The sequence below is a fragment of the Mustela nigripes genome, chromosome 18 (assembly GCF_022355385.1).
Source record: "Mustela nigripes isolate SB6536 chromosome 18, MUSNIG.SB6536, whole genome shotgun sequence".
NCBI classification, from domain to species: Eukaryota; Metazoa; Chordata; class Mammalia; order Carnivora; family Mustelidae; genus Mustela; species Mustela nigripes.
This window is the reverse complement of record NC_081574.1, coordinates 6,781,661-6,800,634: the sequence shown is the minus strand read 5'-3', so window position 1 is coordinate 6,800,634 and position 18,974 is coordinate 6,781,661. Positions and strand designations below refer to the sequence as shown.

The following is an 18,974-nucleotide window of genomic DNA, read 5'->3' as shown; positions in this document are numbered from 1 at the left end:
CATCTCCACAGACACTGAAGGATCCTAAGGCTAAACTGAATTGTTACACGTTTTCAGCACCCATCCTGTGAAGTCACTTGCTTTAACTTAGTGTGAACATCACATTTCCCTTGCCCGTTGATGACTTGGCTAAGACCCTTATTACATGTGAACCCAGTGGCTGTAACTAGAAGAGCTGTCTTGGCCGTACGACCCAACCTCAGCCTCTCTACTCTTTGGTAATGGCGTGGCTGTGGGGAGGTTAGGACTCCACAAAGGGAGTCACCCAGAAAGGAAAGTCCTATCAATCTGGAGACTCATGTTCTTCAATTCTAGGAAACTGTTTTAGAGTGTCTGATAATTTGTTAATCTTCATTTTCTCTGTTGTTCACGGTGAACCACATATTTAGATGAGGATATTGGACTTCCTTATCTGATCTAAGTTGCCTACCAGTAGTATGGTAGACTAAATGACATGAAGAGCTTTGCTGTTGCAAAACAATTTTTAAGATGGTGGAATTAATATGTGTATGGATTTAAAATATAGATGCAATCAAAATGTATTTACTCATATTTGTATGTATTGGTATTCTGGCAAGAGAGCAAGCAGAATTCTCAGAGGCCAGAAGAAAGTAAAAGCAATTCAGGGGATAAGCAAGATAGCTTTGAAGCTGCCAGGAAGTCTCTGGGGTCATTTTCATATTCCTGATCTCCTTGGCTATACATGTGGTTGCCGGGTAGCAGAGGTTAGGAAACAGAGCCCGAGTTTTACCCAAAGCATGAACTCCACTTGGAATACATAGTATAAAATACCAGGACTCTAAAAGGCTTTAGTGGAAGATGGAACAGAAAACAAAACAAAACAAGTAATAAACACAGCAACAACAATGACAAATGTTCTATTTAGGATAGTAAAGAAAATTACCTTTTACCTTGCATGGGTTGGGAGGGGGAAGTCCCCCTACAGTTTGACCCCACAAGCCAGCTTTCTTATGCATTTGTGACCCTAATTTCTGCTACCTTAGAGAGACTGGAAAAACCCAGGTTTCGGATTTAATTTAAAGAAAGTCACCCGTAAGCTGCAAAAGATTGCTGTCCTGCAGCTCATGTTTTCTAACAATGACGCCAATAAGACACAAATAAACTAAAAAAAAAAAAGAAAGAAAGAAAGAAAGAAAGAAAGAAAATCTCATATATTTGGGAATTAAAAGAATCAGAGGAAACAAGTGCATAAATAAATTTTGTATCAAAAAGAATTACAGTAGGCTTGGAAAAGTCTAACCACTGAACAGTAGTGAAAGGATCACATATTGGAACTTGTGAAATTCACTCAAGTAAAATTAGAAGGGACTTTATCTCCTTAAATATTTTTATTAGAGGGGCGCCTGGGTGGCTCAGTGGGTTAAAGCCTCTGCCTTCGGCTCAGGTTACCATCCCAGGGTCCTGGGATTGAGTCCCGCATCGGGCTCTCTGCTCAGTGGGGAGCCTGCCTCCTCCTCTCTCTCTCTGCCTACCTGTGGTTTCTGTCAAATAAATATATAAAATCTTTTCTAAAAATATTTTTATTAGAAAAGAAAACCCCAAAATTAATGAACTCAGCAACTGGCCCTCTGTCTCTTGGGAACATGGTAGAATTATACTTTGTGTTCTTTGTGGTTGAGAGGGAGGCGTGTTGACTCTATCTAGCCATTGGACTGGGAATAGAAGTGGCCCCTGTCACTTGCAGCTCAGAATATTTAACTGGTGAGATTCCCTGTTGTTTCTTACGCTGAGGTTATGATGGGCAATGTTCCAGACGATGTCCCCTTTCTCAGCATGAGTTTCTGAGTGGGCTCTAGCGGCCAGAGAGCCCCACTACTAACCTGGGTTAGAAATATTATAGCCTGAATGGAAAAATAAAATATGATGTTTAAAATTAATGGAATTTTTTTTTTGTAGCAAACATGGAACATGCAACATAGGCGTCCCGATGATGCACTCTAAGAATAGGGAAAGAGAGAAGCAGACGAGAGACAAAGGTTTGGGGAGGTGGTGGGGGGAATGGGGGAGGGGAGGGGTGCAGAAATGAAGAAAGGACATGAATCATCAGAGGCGACAAAAGGAAATACGAGCAAAGGATGAATAAATTAAAAATACTGTAAAACGAAATGACATACAACTTGACTGTAAATTTTAAGTCTTATATAAAATTTCCAAATGCCTATAAAATTGAACTAAGTAAACAGACTTAAAAAGAAATAGAAACCTTGATTAGTTCTGTAACCATCAGCAAATTAGATCAGTAGTTAAAGTTGTTCCCACAAAGTACATACTTACTCTCAATGGTTTTACTAACCAGTTCTACCAAATATTTATGGTGCAGCTAAAGCTGATGCAGACAGCCCCACAATCCTAGAGTATGGAAAAAGGCCACTTTATAAGAGTGGGATAAACCTGCCTCCAAAACAAGAGAGCAAAAATTAGATGTCAGTCACATTCATTACACTTAATAACATAGATATCCTTACATAGATATCCTTATCCTCACCCACTACACTTTTAGCCTCATTTTATATTCCTTTGTTTCACCTTCACTCTGTTTTACCACCAGTGGCTTCTTAAAATTTCCTCAGATACTCTAGTCACACACCTGCCTCAGGACATGAGCATCTCCTTCATGTCTGAAACCCTCTTCTCCTTCGACAGCTCCTTTCTCTCCTGCAGGTCTTTTTTAAAATGTCGTCTTGGTTATTCCTTTCCTGAAAAAACTGCAGTCATTATTCCCATGTTCCTTGTGCTTTCTTCCCTATTTTGGTTTTTTCTCTCTGCACTTTTCACGATCTCATATATATTATTACTTCTGCATCCTGCTTATTTGTCTGTCCCCGCTTCTAGAAAGAGAGCAGAGCTTTTTGTTGACTGACTGACTTCCACAGCTCTGGCAGTTAGCATACTGCCGGGCACCTGGTGAAGACTCAGGAACTGTTTGTGGAATGAATTGATAAATGCAAAAGTATTGAACAAAATGTTAGCCTGACGAGTTCAGCAATGTATGAAAAATACAGTATGACTCAGTTGGCTTTTTCTCAGGAATGCTAGTTTAAATTAGAAAAACTTACTGAAATGGCAGATAAAAGGAAACAACAAAATTATTTCAACAGATGGGGAAAAGTGTGTTACCTCTTTAACAAGTAAACCAGCAACAAACATCACACTTAATGGTAAAACATGGCAAGTGTTTTCTTTATTATGAGGGACAAGAAAAGGTGCCCTTTTCCCATTGTTTCGACTCTTCTTGTTGCATTTTATCTGACAGAATAAGCCTATAGAAGGATAAATGCAAGGTACAAATAATGAAAAGAAAGAAAGCTCAAAATTTCCACAGATGATCTGATTATCAGCAAATTCAGAGTAATTCACAGAATCAAAATAATTCAGAAGGTCATCAAAAGAATTTGGCAAAATTTCCAGATACTAAATCAGTGTATAAATACCAGCCAGAATCCAATTAGTTAAATCGTGGAATCAGACAAACTGTTTCAGAAATTTACATGGCAATGTAGAAGAGCCATTAATAGCGTGATACACATGAGGAAGATGAACAAATGGAGGAATTGTCTCCACCACAAGTGAAAACATATTGTAAGGCAGTGTGACATTGGCCCAGGGACAGACCAGGACACTGGTGGACCAAAACAGCCCCTCAATACACCCAGACCTCTTGGGGTACTTGGTGATGACCAAGGTGTCGCTGTAGCTCAGTAGAGAAAGCATCAACTCGTTGGTAAATGGTGCTAGGAAGTATTTATCAGTGAATAAATTGTCAGTCTCATTTCCAGAATCCACCACTGTGTTGCTCGCCTCTCTTCTCAGTTGCTTATCTTCCAGGCTCTTTTTCCTTTACATTCTTTCCCCTTGACTTACCTTGGTGCTTGGTGCACTTTGTGGAATGAGCGAAGGCAAAGGCTTGTGTTTACTTCACGATGTTTAAAGGGGAGTACATTAATCATGTATCTCCTCTTTCTGAAAAATATGGAGTATATCAAGAACTTCTGTGTGTGTTTTTTTTTTAATTTTTATATTAGGACAAGTTGGTGTGTAACCCCACTAAATATCAGATAAATGCTAATGTTTAGAGTGTGTTAAAAAGAAAGTCTTGTAATTCCTTTGCTTTTTTTTTCTTTTTTTAAAAAAAAGATTTTATTTATTTATTTGATAGAGAGACAGGGAAGAGAGAGCATGAGAGGGGAGAAGGTCAGAGGGAGACGCAGACTCCCCGTGGAGCTGGGAGCCCGATGTGGGACTCGATCCCGGGACTCCAGGATCATGATGTGAGCTGAAGGCAGTTGCTTAACCAACTGAGCCACCCAGGCACCCAACTCTTTTTTTTTTTAAATATGAAAGTAAAGGCATAGTGTTCATTCATTTGAGAAAATGCAACCAGGAACTAGTATGTATGAGACGCGCTTCTCTGAGTAACCGGTAGTATCTCCTGGATAGCATGTCAAGTTCCATGTTCAGTGTTTGAACCAGCAGCTCTACCTGAGAATCGGTGGCCTATTCTCATCATATCTAGTCTTGAAAGTGTCTCCTGTGTAAAGTAGTCTTTATTGTTTTTAATAGAGATTTTCTCAAGAAATGTATTTTCTCCAGTGCCAACACTCCACTTACGACGCTTTCGCTGATAATCATTAAATGGAGTGGTTTCTCATCTCGAGGTGCAGTAGAAACGTGGTGGTGGGGGGCAGTCGAATCCTCAGCTTTAAAGGATGATTGTTGGGAGCATGTCATGGGCCCCAGAGCGCGGTTGCCATGGTGATTCTGCTGCTCTGCCAAGGCTGTTTCTCACTGTGGGTGGAAAGAAGTTCCCCTGCCAGCAACTATGTGGGATTCTGGCAGCTGGAGAGAAGGCAGAAATGCTGCGCTGCGTCCCCAGATGGGAGTTCTGAGTCTTCTTTTAAATGTAATAGGCAGCTCAGGCCCTGTGGAGGACAGGGGGTAGTTAGGAACTAGCCCATTACAAGAGCAAAATGTGCACGATAAGATTCTGCAAGTATTTTATTTTGAGTGGAAGCTTTGCAGAGGATCAGGACTCCAACTGATGGGGTGTAGCCTGACTTGGCAGTAAGGGAGGGTTAGAGAAATTTGTATTCGTCAATAGGGTTAATATAATTCTGAGGGATTTCAATGGCAGCATTTAAATAGGGAGTAAAAGAAATATTGCCATTTAATTTGGAGATCTTGAACTCATTCAGAAATGCCGGTTAACTGGGGTTGTCAGTTTGGGTTTCCGTAGTATTGAGATCTCATGTTTTTCTAAAAATAAAAGGCATTACTATAACTAATCCTTTCAACTGTGACACTGATAACCACCACCACCCTCCCTCCCCTGAGATATATGGGGTCTAGGTAACTAGGCTTGCTTTCATGGGGGTCCTAGTAATGGTCCATCTAAACCACAACAGAGAAAATGTGACATAAGTAGAACCTGACTCTCAATCAGAATTCAGATTGGCAGAATTAAGCAAAAGTCTTCAGCGGCGTTTTGGTGATCATCTATAGGCTTCCCACTTCCTTTGCCCCTGGGCCTCATTCTGATTTTATTTTTGCTTTGTTAGAAGCTTTAATTAGACCCCAAGAGAGGTAATTCCTATCGATGAATTTAATGTTTGGACTTTTTTCTTTATATTTAAACTTCTATTCTGAAGGCTTTTGTTGATTACATTCATTTGGTTTTGATACCTCAGTGCCTGCAGAGGAAGTCCCATGTACCTATATCGAATTCTTCCAGAATAGTAGAGGAGAGAAATCACAAAGGAATTAGATTTGAAATCATAGGGCTGTTTGGGGGCACTCGCCAAAATAAGGGTAACTCCTGTTTGTGTTGGTACCAATTCTGTGTCTTATTCTTTATTTCTAAATAATCAGGTGAATTTTTTACAACATGGAAAGACAAAGAATAGTTCAAAGATTTTTCTGCTATCCTGTTAATCTCCACTCAAAACTGTGTTCAGTGATATTCAGAGACCGCACACTCTGGTCTCATCCATCTGCTAGCGAAGTCTCTTCCTATCATATGAAGTGTCAAGCTGTTCTAACCTTTCCTACTTCCCCACATCGTGTGTGTGTGTGTGTGTGTGTGTGTGTGTGTGTGTGTGTGTGTGTATGTCAGGGAAGGAATGTTCAGGAAATGATTTCCTGTACTAACAATTGCTGTGGAAGTGAAGACATGTTCAGATGTCTTTTTTTGCCTCTGGGGCAGATGAGGTGAGCCATCATTCTTTCAAGAAGTCCAGTTCCAGGAGTGCCTGGGTGGCTCAGTGGTTAAGCCTCTGCCTTTGTCTCAGGTCATGATCTCAGGGTCCTGGAATGGAGCCCTGCATCAGGCTCTCTGCTCAGCAACAGCTTGCTTCCCCTTGCCTCCCTGCCTGCCTCTCTGCCTACTTGTGATCTCTATCAAATAAGTAAATAAAATCTTTTTAAAAAAAAAAGAAGAAGCAGCAGCCCAGTTCCAATGATCAGTATGAAAATTAGCAGGCTGGACCACTCTCTAAATACAAAATTACTTCACACAGGAACTTTACAATGGTCACATGCATTGTATGTTACTATAAACATATGCATTCTACATAAAGTGCACACAGATCTTCCTGTGACTTAAGTACAGTAAATAACAAACCATTTTCCAATTTCCTTTATTTGTTTCTGCAGAAAGGAAGAGCCAGTTAGGTAGAGAGCTTTTGAGAGGCTTTAGCATTACAAAAAGGAGATTTAATCAAGAATTTCCAAAAGGAGAGGAGTAGGAGGAAAGCTCTGGAGTAGAATATATAGAGGGGAGGTGGGGGGAGTGGGAACGATGACACAAACACACACAGGGCTTGGAGGGGAAACTGATCATCTGAGAAGTTGCTTTGAGCCTCGCAGCCCCTTACTTCGGCTTCCTTTCTTCCCAGCAGCTGGTACAGAGTACCTAGTCAGTATGTCTCATTGCAGAACATACACACTTAAGCATTTCTAGTTAAGCTCCTGGAAGATATCTAGCAAATTCTGACACTTATTTTTAATATGAACAACCATGCTTTTCTGATGTCATGGACTAGAAAGCTGTCTTTCAAAAGACTAATGTGACAAAACTTTAAAAAGCAAAAGTGATTCCTGTAGTCAAAGTATTTTTGAAAACCATACTACAACACAATCATTGTTAATCTTAATACAGTTAAAGGTGTGTCTAGGAGTGGTAGCCCGGACATTTATTGAGTGGTTAGTCCATGGCACTCACTGTTTCATGGATTAGCTCACCGTAATGTAATGTAATTTAAATTACATTTTAATTGTAATTAAATTGTAATTTAATATACATAAATTTATAATTTATTATGTTTAATACATGTAATAAATTTATTAAATATAATGATAAATTTGTTACATGTATTAAATGTAGTAAGTTTATTACATTTGATTTATTATATTTAATAACATCCATTGTCATATTATACTGTCATAACATACAGTATGTCATAACATAGTATCATATTAAAAGTTTTGGTTGTACAATAGAGTGACTGCACAGTTCTGTCTTCACCCATACCTACCCCCTCTCCCCTCCGGTAACCATCTGTTTTCTAGAGTAAAGAGTCTGTTTTCATTTGTCTCTTTTTTTCCCTTTGTTCTTTTGTTTTGTTTCTTAAATTCCACATATGAGTGAAAATTGGTATCTGTCTTCCTCTGACGGATTTATTTCACTTAGCATCATACTCTCCAGCTCCATCCATGTTGTTGCAAATGGCAAGATTTCATTCTTTTTATGGCTGAGTCATATTCCATTGTATACATATGCCACATCTTCTTTACCCATTTATCTATCAGTGGGCACTTGGGTTTCTTTCATAATTTGGTTATTATAGATAATGTGCTATAAATGTTGAGGTGCATATATCTTTTTGAATTAGTGTTCTCATATTCTTTGGGTAAATACCCAGTAGTGTGATTACCTACTTAATGCTCACAAGAATTATTTGAGGGGAATTCTTACCGTCACCCTTTTACACATGATGAAATGAAAAGTGTGAATTGGCCAAAAACCGCACAGTGGTAGAACAAGGATTTTACCCGTCCTGGTCTCTCATTTTTTTTTTTTTTCAATTACGTACTACAGCATGAAGTAGATTTCATATTTGAGTCACTACGAAGGTAACATAAATTAATATGCGAACTCAAAAGCCTCTGAAATGATTTGCTTTACTAAGTGCACTGTGCTTGGATATTGCCTAGTCTGTTCTCTTTCCCTCCTAAAAACCGCTGAGCAAACCACTAAATTGGGTTCACAACAAACAGGTTTTGACCCACTATTTTTAAAACACAGCTAAAAGGAGATCCATAGAATAAATGTCATTAAACTAAAAACAGAAGCAGATGAAATTTGACAGCAATAAAGTCAAGATAGAATGCTGTGGGTGCACGTGGTGAAGGTTATTACAGGAAGTCTGCGTCAGGACGGAAGGGCTTCCTTTGGTTTGTGGGTAGAAGAAGAAGACGACTTCAAGGGAATTAAATATCCTCTTCTCTGTGGACAATGGGTTTATAATTAAGGCACTTGATTTTTCTACTCTCCAGGGCAGACTGGTTGCGCATGTTGACCTGATCCCACCTACAAATGCAAATATGCTTTCCTATAAGGCTCACATTTTTCTAAGAATTAATTAGATGGAGAAACAATATTCATTCCTAACTCTTTTCCATTGGTCTTTTGCAGGGTGTTTTGAGTGCTGTATTAAATGCCTGGGAGGCATTCCCTACGCCTCCCTGATCGCCACCATCCTGCTTTATGCTGGGGTCGCCCTGTTCTGTGGCTGTGGCCATGAAGCACTCTCTGGAACAGTCAACATCCTGCAAACCTATTTCGAGATGGCGAGAACTGCTGGAGACACACTCGACGTCTTTACCATGTAAGTCCCTCTAGATTACTTCTCGTGTTGAGAGTATGTTCACGTTGCTGTGTGTCGAATGAATAGGGAGTCAGTGTTATAGATGAAGAAACAAATACCCTGTGATTATATACACACGTCAAGAGAACATTGACCTTTACCATGACTCCAGGACACAGAGCAGAAGATCAGGAGCCAACTGAATCTAGACTTAATTTATATATTAATTTGACTGTCAAGTTTTACCAGAACTTCAGTTACCATTAAGTGGAATGCTTGCAAATTGTGCCTGATCTTCCAATCTGAGCAGAGGCTGTTCTAATAGAACAGAGCAGAGAATAGAGATCAGGGCTGGGTATAAATGTAGACTCTGCTGCCAATTCTAGAAAAATCACCAAAACTCTGTGGGTGCCTTCACATTTTTAAAAACTTTAATTCAACATTGGGTATGGTACCATCTTTCTTTCCCTGCCTCCCAGAAGTGATGTGGACTTCTAAGAAATCTTGGTTAATGGTTCTTACCGGACTTCTGTTAACGACAAATCATCAGTAGCTTTCTGGAAACCTGATTTATGCTTAAAAGGTACATTTCACTCATAAATTGCAACCTCCTAGGATCACTAAACTTTAATATTTTTTAAAAAGTAACTCAAACACAGTCTGGAAGTAAGAGTTTTCTGCTCAAGTTTCAGTCCCTTATTGCTTAAGATCACAGAGAACTAATGTTTAGGACTGAATTTAGCCCCAAATAAAGTCCCGATTCGGATCATTTATTCAGTGTTGCAATGCCCACAGAAAGAAAATAGCTCATTTGTACACTGTATTTGATAATCCCAGCCAGTAGTCGACTTTCCATTTCATTGGCCACCATGGCATTTATGGCTCCTACAACCTCTTGCGTTTAGTTCTTGCTTCTTGATACTGTGCAATTCTGTAATTTTTTCATGTTGCTGTATTTTGTCATTCTGAGTAAATTCAATAACCTTCTTAATTTATATAGACGTTTTTCTGGAATATGATGGGTTTAGAGTTACCAAATATCAGCAGTTAATACGGCTGGTGAGAGTGACTTTGCCCTTTACTGTCACAACTCCATCAAAAAGGTCAGGGAGATGTGTTATTTGCCCAGGGTCAGTTCCCACTGAGGTGGCGTAATTACAACCCAAGACACTAATCTAAGACAACACTTGGTCAACCTGCACAACTTTCTAGATAGAAGATAACTTTTCTCCAATTCCAATACCAGAAAATACATCATATTGCTAAATTTTTAAATAACCCATCCCCTACAGATGATCTTGAATAAACTCTTGATCACAGATTATATTTATTATTTTATTAATTAAAGTTGCTTATTTCTTTTTTTTAAGGATTTCTTTATTATTTGAGAGAGAGAGAGAGAGACACAGTGAGAGAGGAAGCACAAGCAGGGAGAGAGGGAGAGAGAGAAGCAGGCTTCCCACTGAGCAGAGAGCCTGATGCAGGGCTGGATCCCAGAACCCTGAGATCATGACCTGAGCCAAAGACAGACGCTTAATGCCTGAGCCACCCAGGCACCCCTGAAGTTGCTTATTTCTATGTAAAGAGAAGAGAAACATGGTACACATTTCTATTATGTAATAGAGCAAGAATTTCCTACTTGGCAGAGTAGAAGGCCTGTACCCTTGGACAGAGTGCATAGTAAAATTTTGTGGAAAAGGAAAAATTTATTTGAAATATTTATGTTTATCTAGAATACATTGGCACTTAAAATTTGGGAAAGATTGGCCATGAAGTAAGAAATATGACAAAGCAGGTGTGTGAGACAGAGAACCTCTCCTAATATAGTTATTAAGAGGAGAAAGGAGTTGATGACCCACTCAGTTACGAACAGATTATTCAGGGGCACCTAGGTGGCCCAGTCATTAATCATCTGCCTTCATCTCAAGTCATAATCCCAGGGTTCTGGGATCGAGCCCTTCATCGGGCTCCCTGCTTGGCAGGAAGCCTCCTTCTCCCTCTCCCACTCCCCCTGCTTAAATTCCCTCTCTCTCTCTCTCAAATAAACAAAAAAAATATTAAAAAAAAAAAGAACTGAAATTACTTCAGAACAGTCCCTAACTCTGAAGTACTAATTTAGAGTTTCATCAATGTCAGTGACTAATGGAAATGAGTTAAAGGCAAATTTTAAAAACTATAACCTAAAAAAGACAAAGGAATTATATCAGTTTCTTTGGATTTCCCAATGTAATTTTATTTTAGAGATTATTTTGAAAAATTACCATCATTCATTAATTTAATTCCTTAAACCCTTAGCAGACAGTTTGTCAATTTCCATTACATTAGCTCTATAGCGTGGATTGATCCTTGGAAATTTGTAGGCGATAGTCGTCATTTGAAATATGATTGAACGATCTGAAAATGCTTTGACTTATTGCAGGTTAGTTTGCAGAGATCCCTAAGAAAATGATTGCAAGGATATATTTTAATGTGATAAAACTGACATTTTCTTTTTAGTTTTAGCTCAGCCTACACTGGACAAAATATGTTTTCACTGTGCATTATTTTAAGCTACCACAGATGTCCTTAAAATCTACAGATTCTCTATATTTAGGCTATATCCAAATTGCTAACTTTAGATATAGAATAGAAGTTTGTAAGAAATCATGAGTCTAATAAATGACATGAGATGATTGTACACATCTATTAGAAACCAGTTGTCAAGATACTTACTTGACATTTAGACAGCAGACTTTAATATATCACAGAATTCTACTAAAGCTCTGAAGGAGTAGTGTGTGGGGGTGTTCAGAAGAGAAATCAGAGATCATATGCTTAATTTGGTACTTTTACCTTTACTCTGTCCCATTGGAAGTTAACTGTGAGATTAATAATGCATTTTTGGAATGGGAAGAATACCATTTTGATTGGAAGAAAAGCAAGTGCTCAAATTATTTTTATATTTCAAATAACTAAAATTCTTAAACAAGGCCTTGTGAAGCTATCAAAGGAATTCAGACTCTTTCCTTGTCAGTAAATGGTTCGTGAAAACAGAGGGAAGGTAGGTCCCATCAACTACTAGGTACCATTGGTGCCAACTGACTACATTCAAAGATTCACATACAGGTTTAGAGCAAGTAGAGATTATCCTATGAGATGCTGCCTTACAGGGATATCAGGGGAATAGGTAAGGGGAAGGGGAAACAGGGGGCATAAAATAAGGAAATGTAGAATAGCGGCGGCTGAGGATGGATTTGCAGACAGTACAACTTGCTTGGAAACGAGCTAAGGTCAGTCTGAAAAGAGTGTGTAATAGAATGGAAAGAAAGCGCTCACTGGCCAATGTTCGTCATTTATAATCTGTTTTTTTTTCCTCTATAGTTCATACGCTTTGTTCAACCAAATTAGGCACTCCTGTCTCATTTTCTTATAAAGGACAAGAAACTTGTTTACTGGCTATGTGAACTAAAAGATAAAACCAATTGCCCAAGCCTCTGCTTGTCCTCCTGTGGTTGTCAGAGTCCGAGGATTCCTTTGTTCTTTATCTCAGCTTCTCTGTCTCTGTCTCTTTCCTGCCTTCTTTCCCTCAAACACATACGCATATCTCAACATGGTCCACATCTCCTTGTCTACAGGAAGAAACATGAATTCAGGCACAGTGAATGATGACGATTTCATTTCACTAAGCATCTGTCTGTATGCAAAACTGACCTTCCATAAATAAATCTGCATATAAGAAATAATATTACAGGGGCGCCTGGGTGGCTCAGTGGGTTAAGCCACTGCCTTCGGCTCAGGTCATGATCTCGGGGTCCTGGGATCGAGTCCCGCATCGGGCTCTCTGCTCAGCAGGAGCCTGCTTCCTCCTCTCTCTCTCTGCCTGCCTCTCTGCCTACTCATGATCTCTCTCTGTCAAATAAATAAATAAAATCTTTAAAAAAAAAAAAAGAAAGAATATTATAAATACATGTAGGAATACTCTCCATTCTCATGCAACTTGTGTTTTGGGTATAAAATTCTCAATACCTTTAGCTTTCTCCAGAGGAACGTGACCCAAGTGATGTCACCCATCAAACCGTTGTGTCATACTCCATTTGAGAAGTGGACATCCCCATAGAGTCTAGAGGGAATTTCTCAAAGATTTTTGTGACCCACTGGTATGCTTTTTAGTTATCACTCTGTCCCTCCTCATTAACTTGGTTTCCAAAAGACTTTTCATCCCTTTCAATTCCGTGGTCTTTTTTGGCTCCAAAGTGTTATGACAATGAGAGTGTGGCCCAGCCCACTGCTTCCCTCAGAGGGTAGTCTCACACTACAACTATAACTTTTTCTAGATTGACACCTCCTTTCAGGCCTACTCCACTCTGGCGAGAGTTCCCCGCCCCACCATCATCTGCTATATGATGAGGAGATCATTTTCTGATCTGTGACTCAGCCTTTCTTACCTGAGAGCCCCTTGGCAAGGTACTATTATGTGATCCGTCAGTGTCTTTTGGCTGAGTGAACAAGAAACAGGGGATGCATTTTACCTCTGCAGAGCAGACTCATAGAGGACAATGAAATATGGAAACTGGTTAGAAAATTAGATCTCAAACGATCCAAACCACTAATTTTGCTAAGTGACTTGGCTTCTTGAGTAACTGTCTGGAAGACCGAGCAAGAGACCGTCTTATTCACAAATACTTCCCCCTGTAATTTATTAGACAGGGATTGTGTTTGGGTTTTGACAAATTATAGTGAGGGTCTAGGATCTGGTACCCTTGATTTCTAGAGTGAATATATTTGATTTTCAAAGTTTAATACTGTTAATTGAACTTAATGCATTAAGAACTGAGGTTACTGGATAATGAATTCTTTGGTATTGAATGCACACATAAAAATTTATCTCTGTTTGCCTAAAGCAAAAGCAGGCAGTAAGCACAGATAAAATAGAGAAACTGGTTTTGCTCTCAACTTCCCTTCGGTAAATCTCTAAATCTGCTTGGATACCCTCCCCAGTGTCCATCACCAGCCATCCTGTCCCTATCCCCGCTACTTCCAGCAGCCCTCAGTTTGTTTCCTGAGGTTAAGAGTCTCTCTGATCATTTGTCTCCCTCCCTGGTTTCCTCTTGTTTCATTTTTATAGGGAAATAGTTTTTGACTCAGTGGAAAGAACTTTCCAAAAGTCAAGAGTTTTCTGAAGAGTACTTGGTGTGCCTTGGAATGTACTGATTTGCCTGAGAATGAAGGCATGCAGACAAGGCCAGTAATGAACTTCCAGTTCTGAGATGCTTACAACCTCTAATTCTCTTGCTAAGCCTTAGTCTTTATTCAAGAGCAACTATCTTAGTGTTTTTGCCTGCTTTGCAAATTGGGTTATTGTGAATAGCAAGTATGGAAACATAGTTAAACTTATACTTACTATATTTCTGTGTTTTTGTTTTTAAATATGCAGATGTCACTTTTCAGGCTAATCTTTTGTTTAATTTGTTTTTTAATGAATTCACTTATTCAGCAAAAAATAGTGGGTCATATTATGTGCCAGTTACTATGCTAATCCTTAGGGATTGAATAGAACAAGACAGATTGATTTTACTCAAACCCTGACATGGGAAATGTATGTTAGCAAAGTGCTGTCTACATCAGGCCGAACAGATAGGAATCCAAGAATGCTAGATTCAGTACTTGAGCTGATCTCCAGGATGCATCAGGTTGAGAAGTAGAGGGAATAGAGAAGCTATAATAATTAATACTGTAGAGGACGGGAATAAAAAAAAAATATATATATATATATATATATATATATATATATATATATATATCAAATGGACCAGAATAGAGTGAGTAAAAGAGAATTAAGTGTATATAAATAGTTATAAATATATTTAAAATTATGTCTCTATTCACATTTTTGCCAAGACTTTCAGATAAATTTAAAATTTAAAATTTAAGAATAAACTAATTTGTAGAAACTAGAAGAAAAATATATTGGGTTTCATATATCATGGGGCAAGAAGTAACTAAAAAATATCAGATATCACAAAGGAAAGTATATATGGATTTGATATAATATAAATTAAATTTTACTCATTGAAGTAATACTTTAAAAAAAAACAAAGATACAGAGAACTGAGAAACATATTTACTACTTACATGACAAGAGGTCCTAATTTTAATAAAGACAGAGTTAATTCAACAGCAAAAGTATACAGTTTGCCATGGAAAAATAGTCAAAATATAAAAACATTTCATTGAAGAATACAAATGGTTAATAGCTTGTATTCGTAGTAATACTAATACAACTACTACTAATTATTAAATGTTAAGTATTAAATACTACTAAGTATTAAATACTAATACAACTAATAGTAGTAGTAGGAGGAGTTCATCTACACTACTGAAAAAAGAAAATTAATTAAAAGGATGCTGTTGTTTTTACTGTCAAATTATCAGAAAAATTAAATGATAATAACTGGTATAGGAAACAGAGAATAAGCCCCCTAACTTGTTCTCAATGCATTTTTTTGTGGGGTTTTTTTGTTTGTTTGTTTGTTTGTTAGTTTGTTTTTTGTTTTTTTGGTTCGGACTTTCTGGATATCACATTGACAATACATTCCTTACAGAGATTTACCTGAAATGATCATTGCTACCATGCTCTTTGTAAGGGTGGTGCATTAGCTTCCTATTGCTGCTGTAACAAATTAAAACAAATTTAATGGATTAAAAAGGCACAAATTTATTCTTTTTTTTTTTTAATAGTTCTGGATATCTGAAGTCTGAAATGGCTCTTACTGGGTTTATTGAAATAGGCTGAAGTCAAGGTATTGGCAGGTTGTGTTCCATCTGGAGGCTCCAGGGGAGCATCTGTATTTCTACTTCTTCCAGCTTCTAGAGGCCGCCTGCAGACCTCGGCTCGTGGCCGCCTGCATCTTCGAAGCCAGCTCTGTAACACCCTCAGGTTTCTCTCTCTGAATCTGACTTTGAGTCTTCTGCACCTTCCTTTCATTTGTTAGGACTTGCCATTATATTGTATAATATATATTGTATTGTATCCTGTTAAGACAGATAACCTCCAAATCACAGATTATTAATTTAACCACATTTTCCAAGTCTCATTGATGAAGGTAACATATTCACAGTTCAGGAGATTAGATACAAACATCTTTGTGGGGAAGGGGCTTTATCCTTCCTACGATTGGATAAAAGTAGTAGAGAATTGGTAAAATATATTGTCATACATTCAAATGATAGAAATTGCCATAATCTTAAGAAAATATGTTGATAAAATCACATAACATTTAAAATACTCATAGTATATTGGCCAAAAATGAAGTTTGTAAAACAGCATATAAAAATCATAACTGCTGGAATTAATCATAACTCATATTCATATTAATATATATTATTATATATAATTATATGGGGAAAACTGGGAGGATAAGCAGTGAATAATCTCATTTTCTAGTTTTAATTTTATTTTTTTCTACAGTGGACATATATTGATTTTAAGTCAGTAAAACAGTTGTTATAGAAACATCGTCAAATTTTAAAGTTTGCATCCAGGGTACACTTCAGTGGCTCAGTCGATTAAACGTCTGCATTTGGCTCAGGTTGTAATCTCATGGTTCTGGGATTGAGCCCCGCATCAGGCTCCCTGCTTGGTGCGGGGGGCGGATCCTGCTTCTCCCTCTCCCTCTACTACTCCCCCTGCTTGTGCTCTCTCTCTGTCACATAAATAAATATAAAAAAATTAAAAAAATATTCATTCAGAAAGGAGGTTAAGTACTTTGGGTGTATGGACATTTGTACCATCAATAACATAAAGTGTGTTAAGGGGAAAAGTAATTTTAGAGTATTTATTTGCAATTGTGGTTAAGTTGTTATCAGCTTAAAATATATTAAGTATGAGATGTTTTATGTAAGACCCATCATAACCTCAAAGAAAATATTTTTAGAAGGTATACAAAAGATAAGAAAGGAATAAAACCATGTCAAAAAAATCAACAAAATAGAAAGGAAGACAAGAGGTAGAGACAAAAAAAAAAAGCTACACAACAGATAGAAGACAATTCAAAATGGCAATATTAAGTCCTTTCTTAGCAATAATGACTTTATTTTTTTTTTTAAGATTTTATTTATTTGACAGAGAGAGAGATCACAAGCAGGCAGAGAGGCAGTCAGAGAGGAGGAAGCAGGCTCCCTGCTGAGCAGAAAGTCCGATGCGGACCTCGATCCCAGGACCCTGAGATCATGACCTGAGCCGAAGGCAGCGGCTTAACCCACTGAGCCACCCAGGCGCCCAGCAATAATGACTTTAAAGATAAATGGATTAAACTCCCCAGTTAAAAGACATAGAGTGACTGAATGAATAATAAATAAGATCCAAACATATGTGGTCTACAAGACAATTGCTTTAGGTTTATAGACACACATAGGCTAAAAGTAAAGTGTGAGAAAAGATATTCCATGCAAATGATAACCAAGAGAAGGGAGGGATGCCCATACTTCTATCAGTCAAAACAGACTTTAAGTCAGAACCTGTCAAAAGAAACAAAGACATTATATAATGATAAGTGGGTCAGTTCCCCAACAATATATATGCATGCAACATCAGAGCACCCAAATATATGAAGCGAATACTGACAGACCTGAAGGGAGAAATAGACAGCATCCCGGTAACAGTAGGGGAATTCAGTATTCTAGTTTCTGTACTGGACAGAACAACCAGACAGAAGATGAATAAAGAAACAGAAGACTTAAACAATACTGTAGAACAAATGGGTCTAACAGACTTATCTAGAACATTCTATCCAACAGTGGCAAAATACACATTCTTCTTGAGTGCTCATGGAACATCATCCAGGATCGATCCCATGTTAGGTCACAAAACAAGTTTTAGCAAATTTAAGGGACCTGTATTTATATTGATATCACTTCATTAACAATAGAATCAAGAAGAATAAAATACTTAGGAATAAACTTAACCTACGTGATGAAGTAATTTAAAGAAGCCACAAATAAATGTAATGACATCTCATCTTCATAGATTGGAAGATATAATACTGTTAAACTGCCCATACTACCCAAAATGATCCACAGACCCGATCAAAATCCAGATAGAATTTGTTACAGAAATAGATAGGGTAATTCTAAAATTCAGAGAGAGCCACAAAGGACCCCAAATAACCAGAACGATCTTGAGAAAGATGAAGAAAGCTGGAAGGTTCACACTTACAAGGCTCCAGTAGTCAAAACAGGGTGGTAGTGGGGCTCCTGGCTGGCTCTGTCGATTAAGTAACTGCCTTTGGCTTAGGTCGCTATCCCAGAGTCCTGGAATCGAGTCCCTTGTTGGACTCCCTGCTCTAAGGGGAGCCTGCTTCTCCCTCTCCTTCTACCTACTGCTCCCCTTGCTTGTGCATATGTGCTCTTTGTCTTTCAAATAAATAAATAAAATCTTAAAAAAAAGAAAATACTATAGTAGTGACATAAGAGACATACGGACTAATGGAACAGAAGAGAGCACAGAAAAGAAACCTCGTGCAGGCAAAATGATTCGAACAAGGGTGCCAGCACACAGTGGGGGAAAGGGTAATCTCTTCAATAAAGGGTACAGGGGCAGGGAATTGGATATTCACTCGCACAACAATGATACTGGGCCTTTACCTTACACTGTAGACAAAAATCAGTTCAAAGTACATGAAAGAACTAAATGTAAGACCTAAAATTATAAAACTCCTAGAAGAAAATGGGGGGGGGTACTTCATAATATTGGCATTGGGAATGATTTCTTGGACGTGGCACCAAAGCACAAGCAACAAAAGCAAAAATAGGCAAATGAGACTATAAATTAAAAGCTTCTGTGCAGCAAAGAAAATACTTAATATGGTGGAAAGGCAACCCACAGAATAGGAGAAATTATTTGCAAGCCATACCTCCAATAAGGGGTTAATAGCAAACTATATAGGAACCCCTACAACTCAATAGCAAACAACATATAACCTGACCTAAAATGGACAAAGGACTTCAATCCACATTTCTCCATTTCTCCATTTCTCCCAAATGGCCAACAGGTATATGAAAAGATGCTCAACATTACTCGTCATCCAGGAAATGTCAGTCAAAACCACAATGAAC

At 38.1% G+C, this 18,974-nt stretch overlaps 1 protein-coding gene across 2 annotated transcripts in view; it reads left to right on the top strand.

Moving 5' to 3' along the window:
- The window catches only part of GPM6A (glycoprotein M6A), a 340,823-nt gene that overhangs the window by 287,489 nt on the left and 34,360 nt on the right, over positions 1 to 18,974 (top strand). For both annotated transcript variants that reach the window (XM_059384100.1, XM_059384099.1), the window contains exon 2: positions 8,711 to 8,903. In XM_059384100.1, coding sequence (XP_059240083.1) covers positions 8,711 to 8,903 — 193 coding nt within the window. The remainder of the gene's footprint in view (positions 1 to 8,710; positions 8,904 to 18,974) is intronic.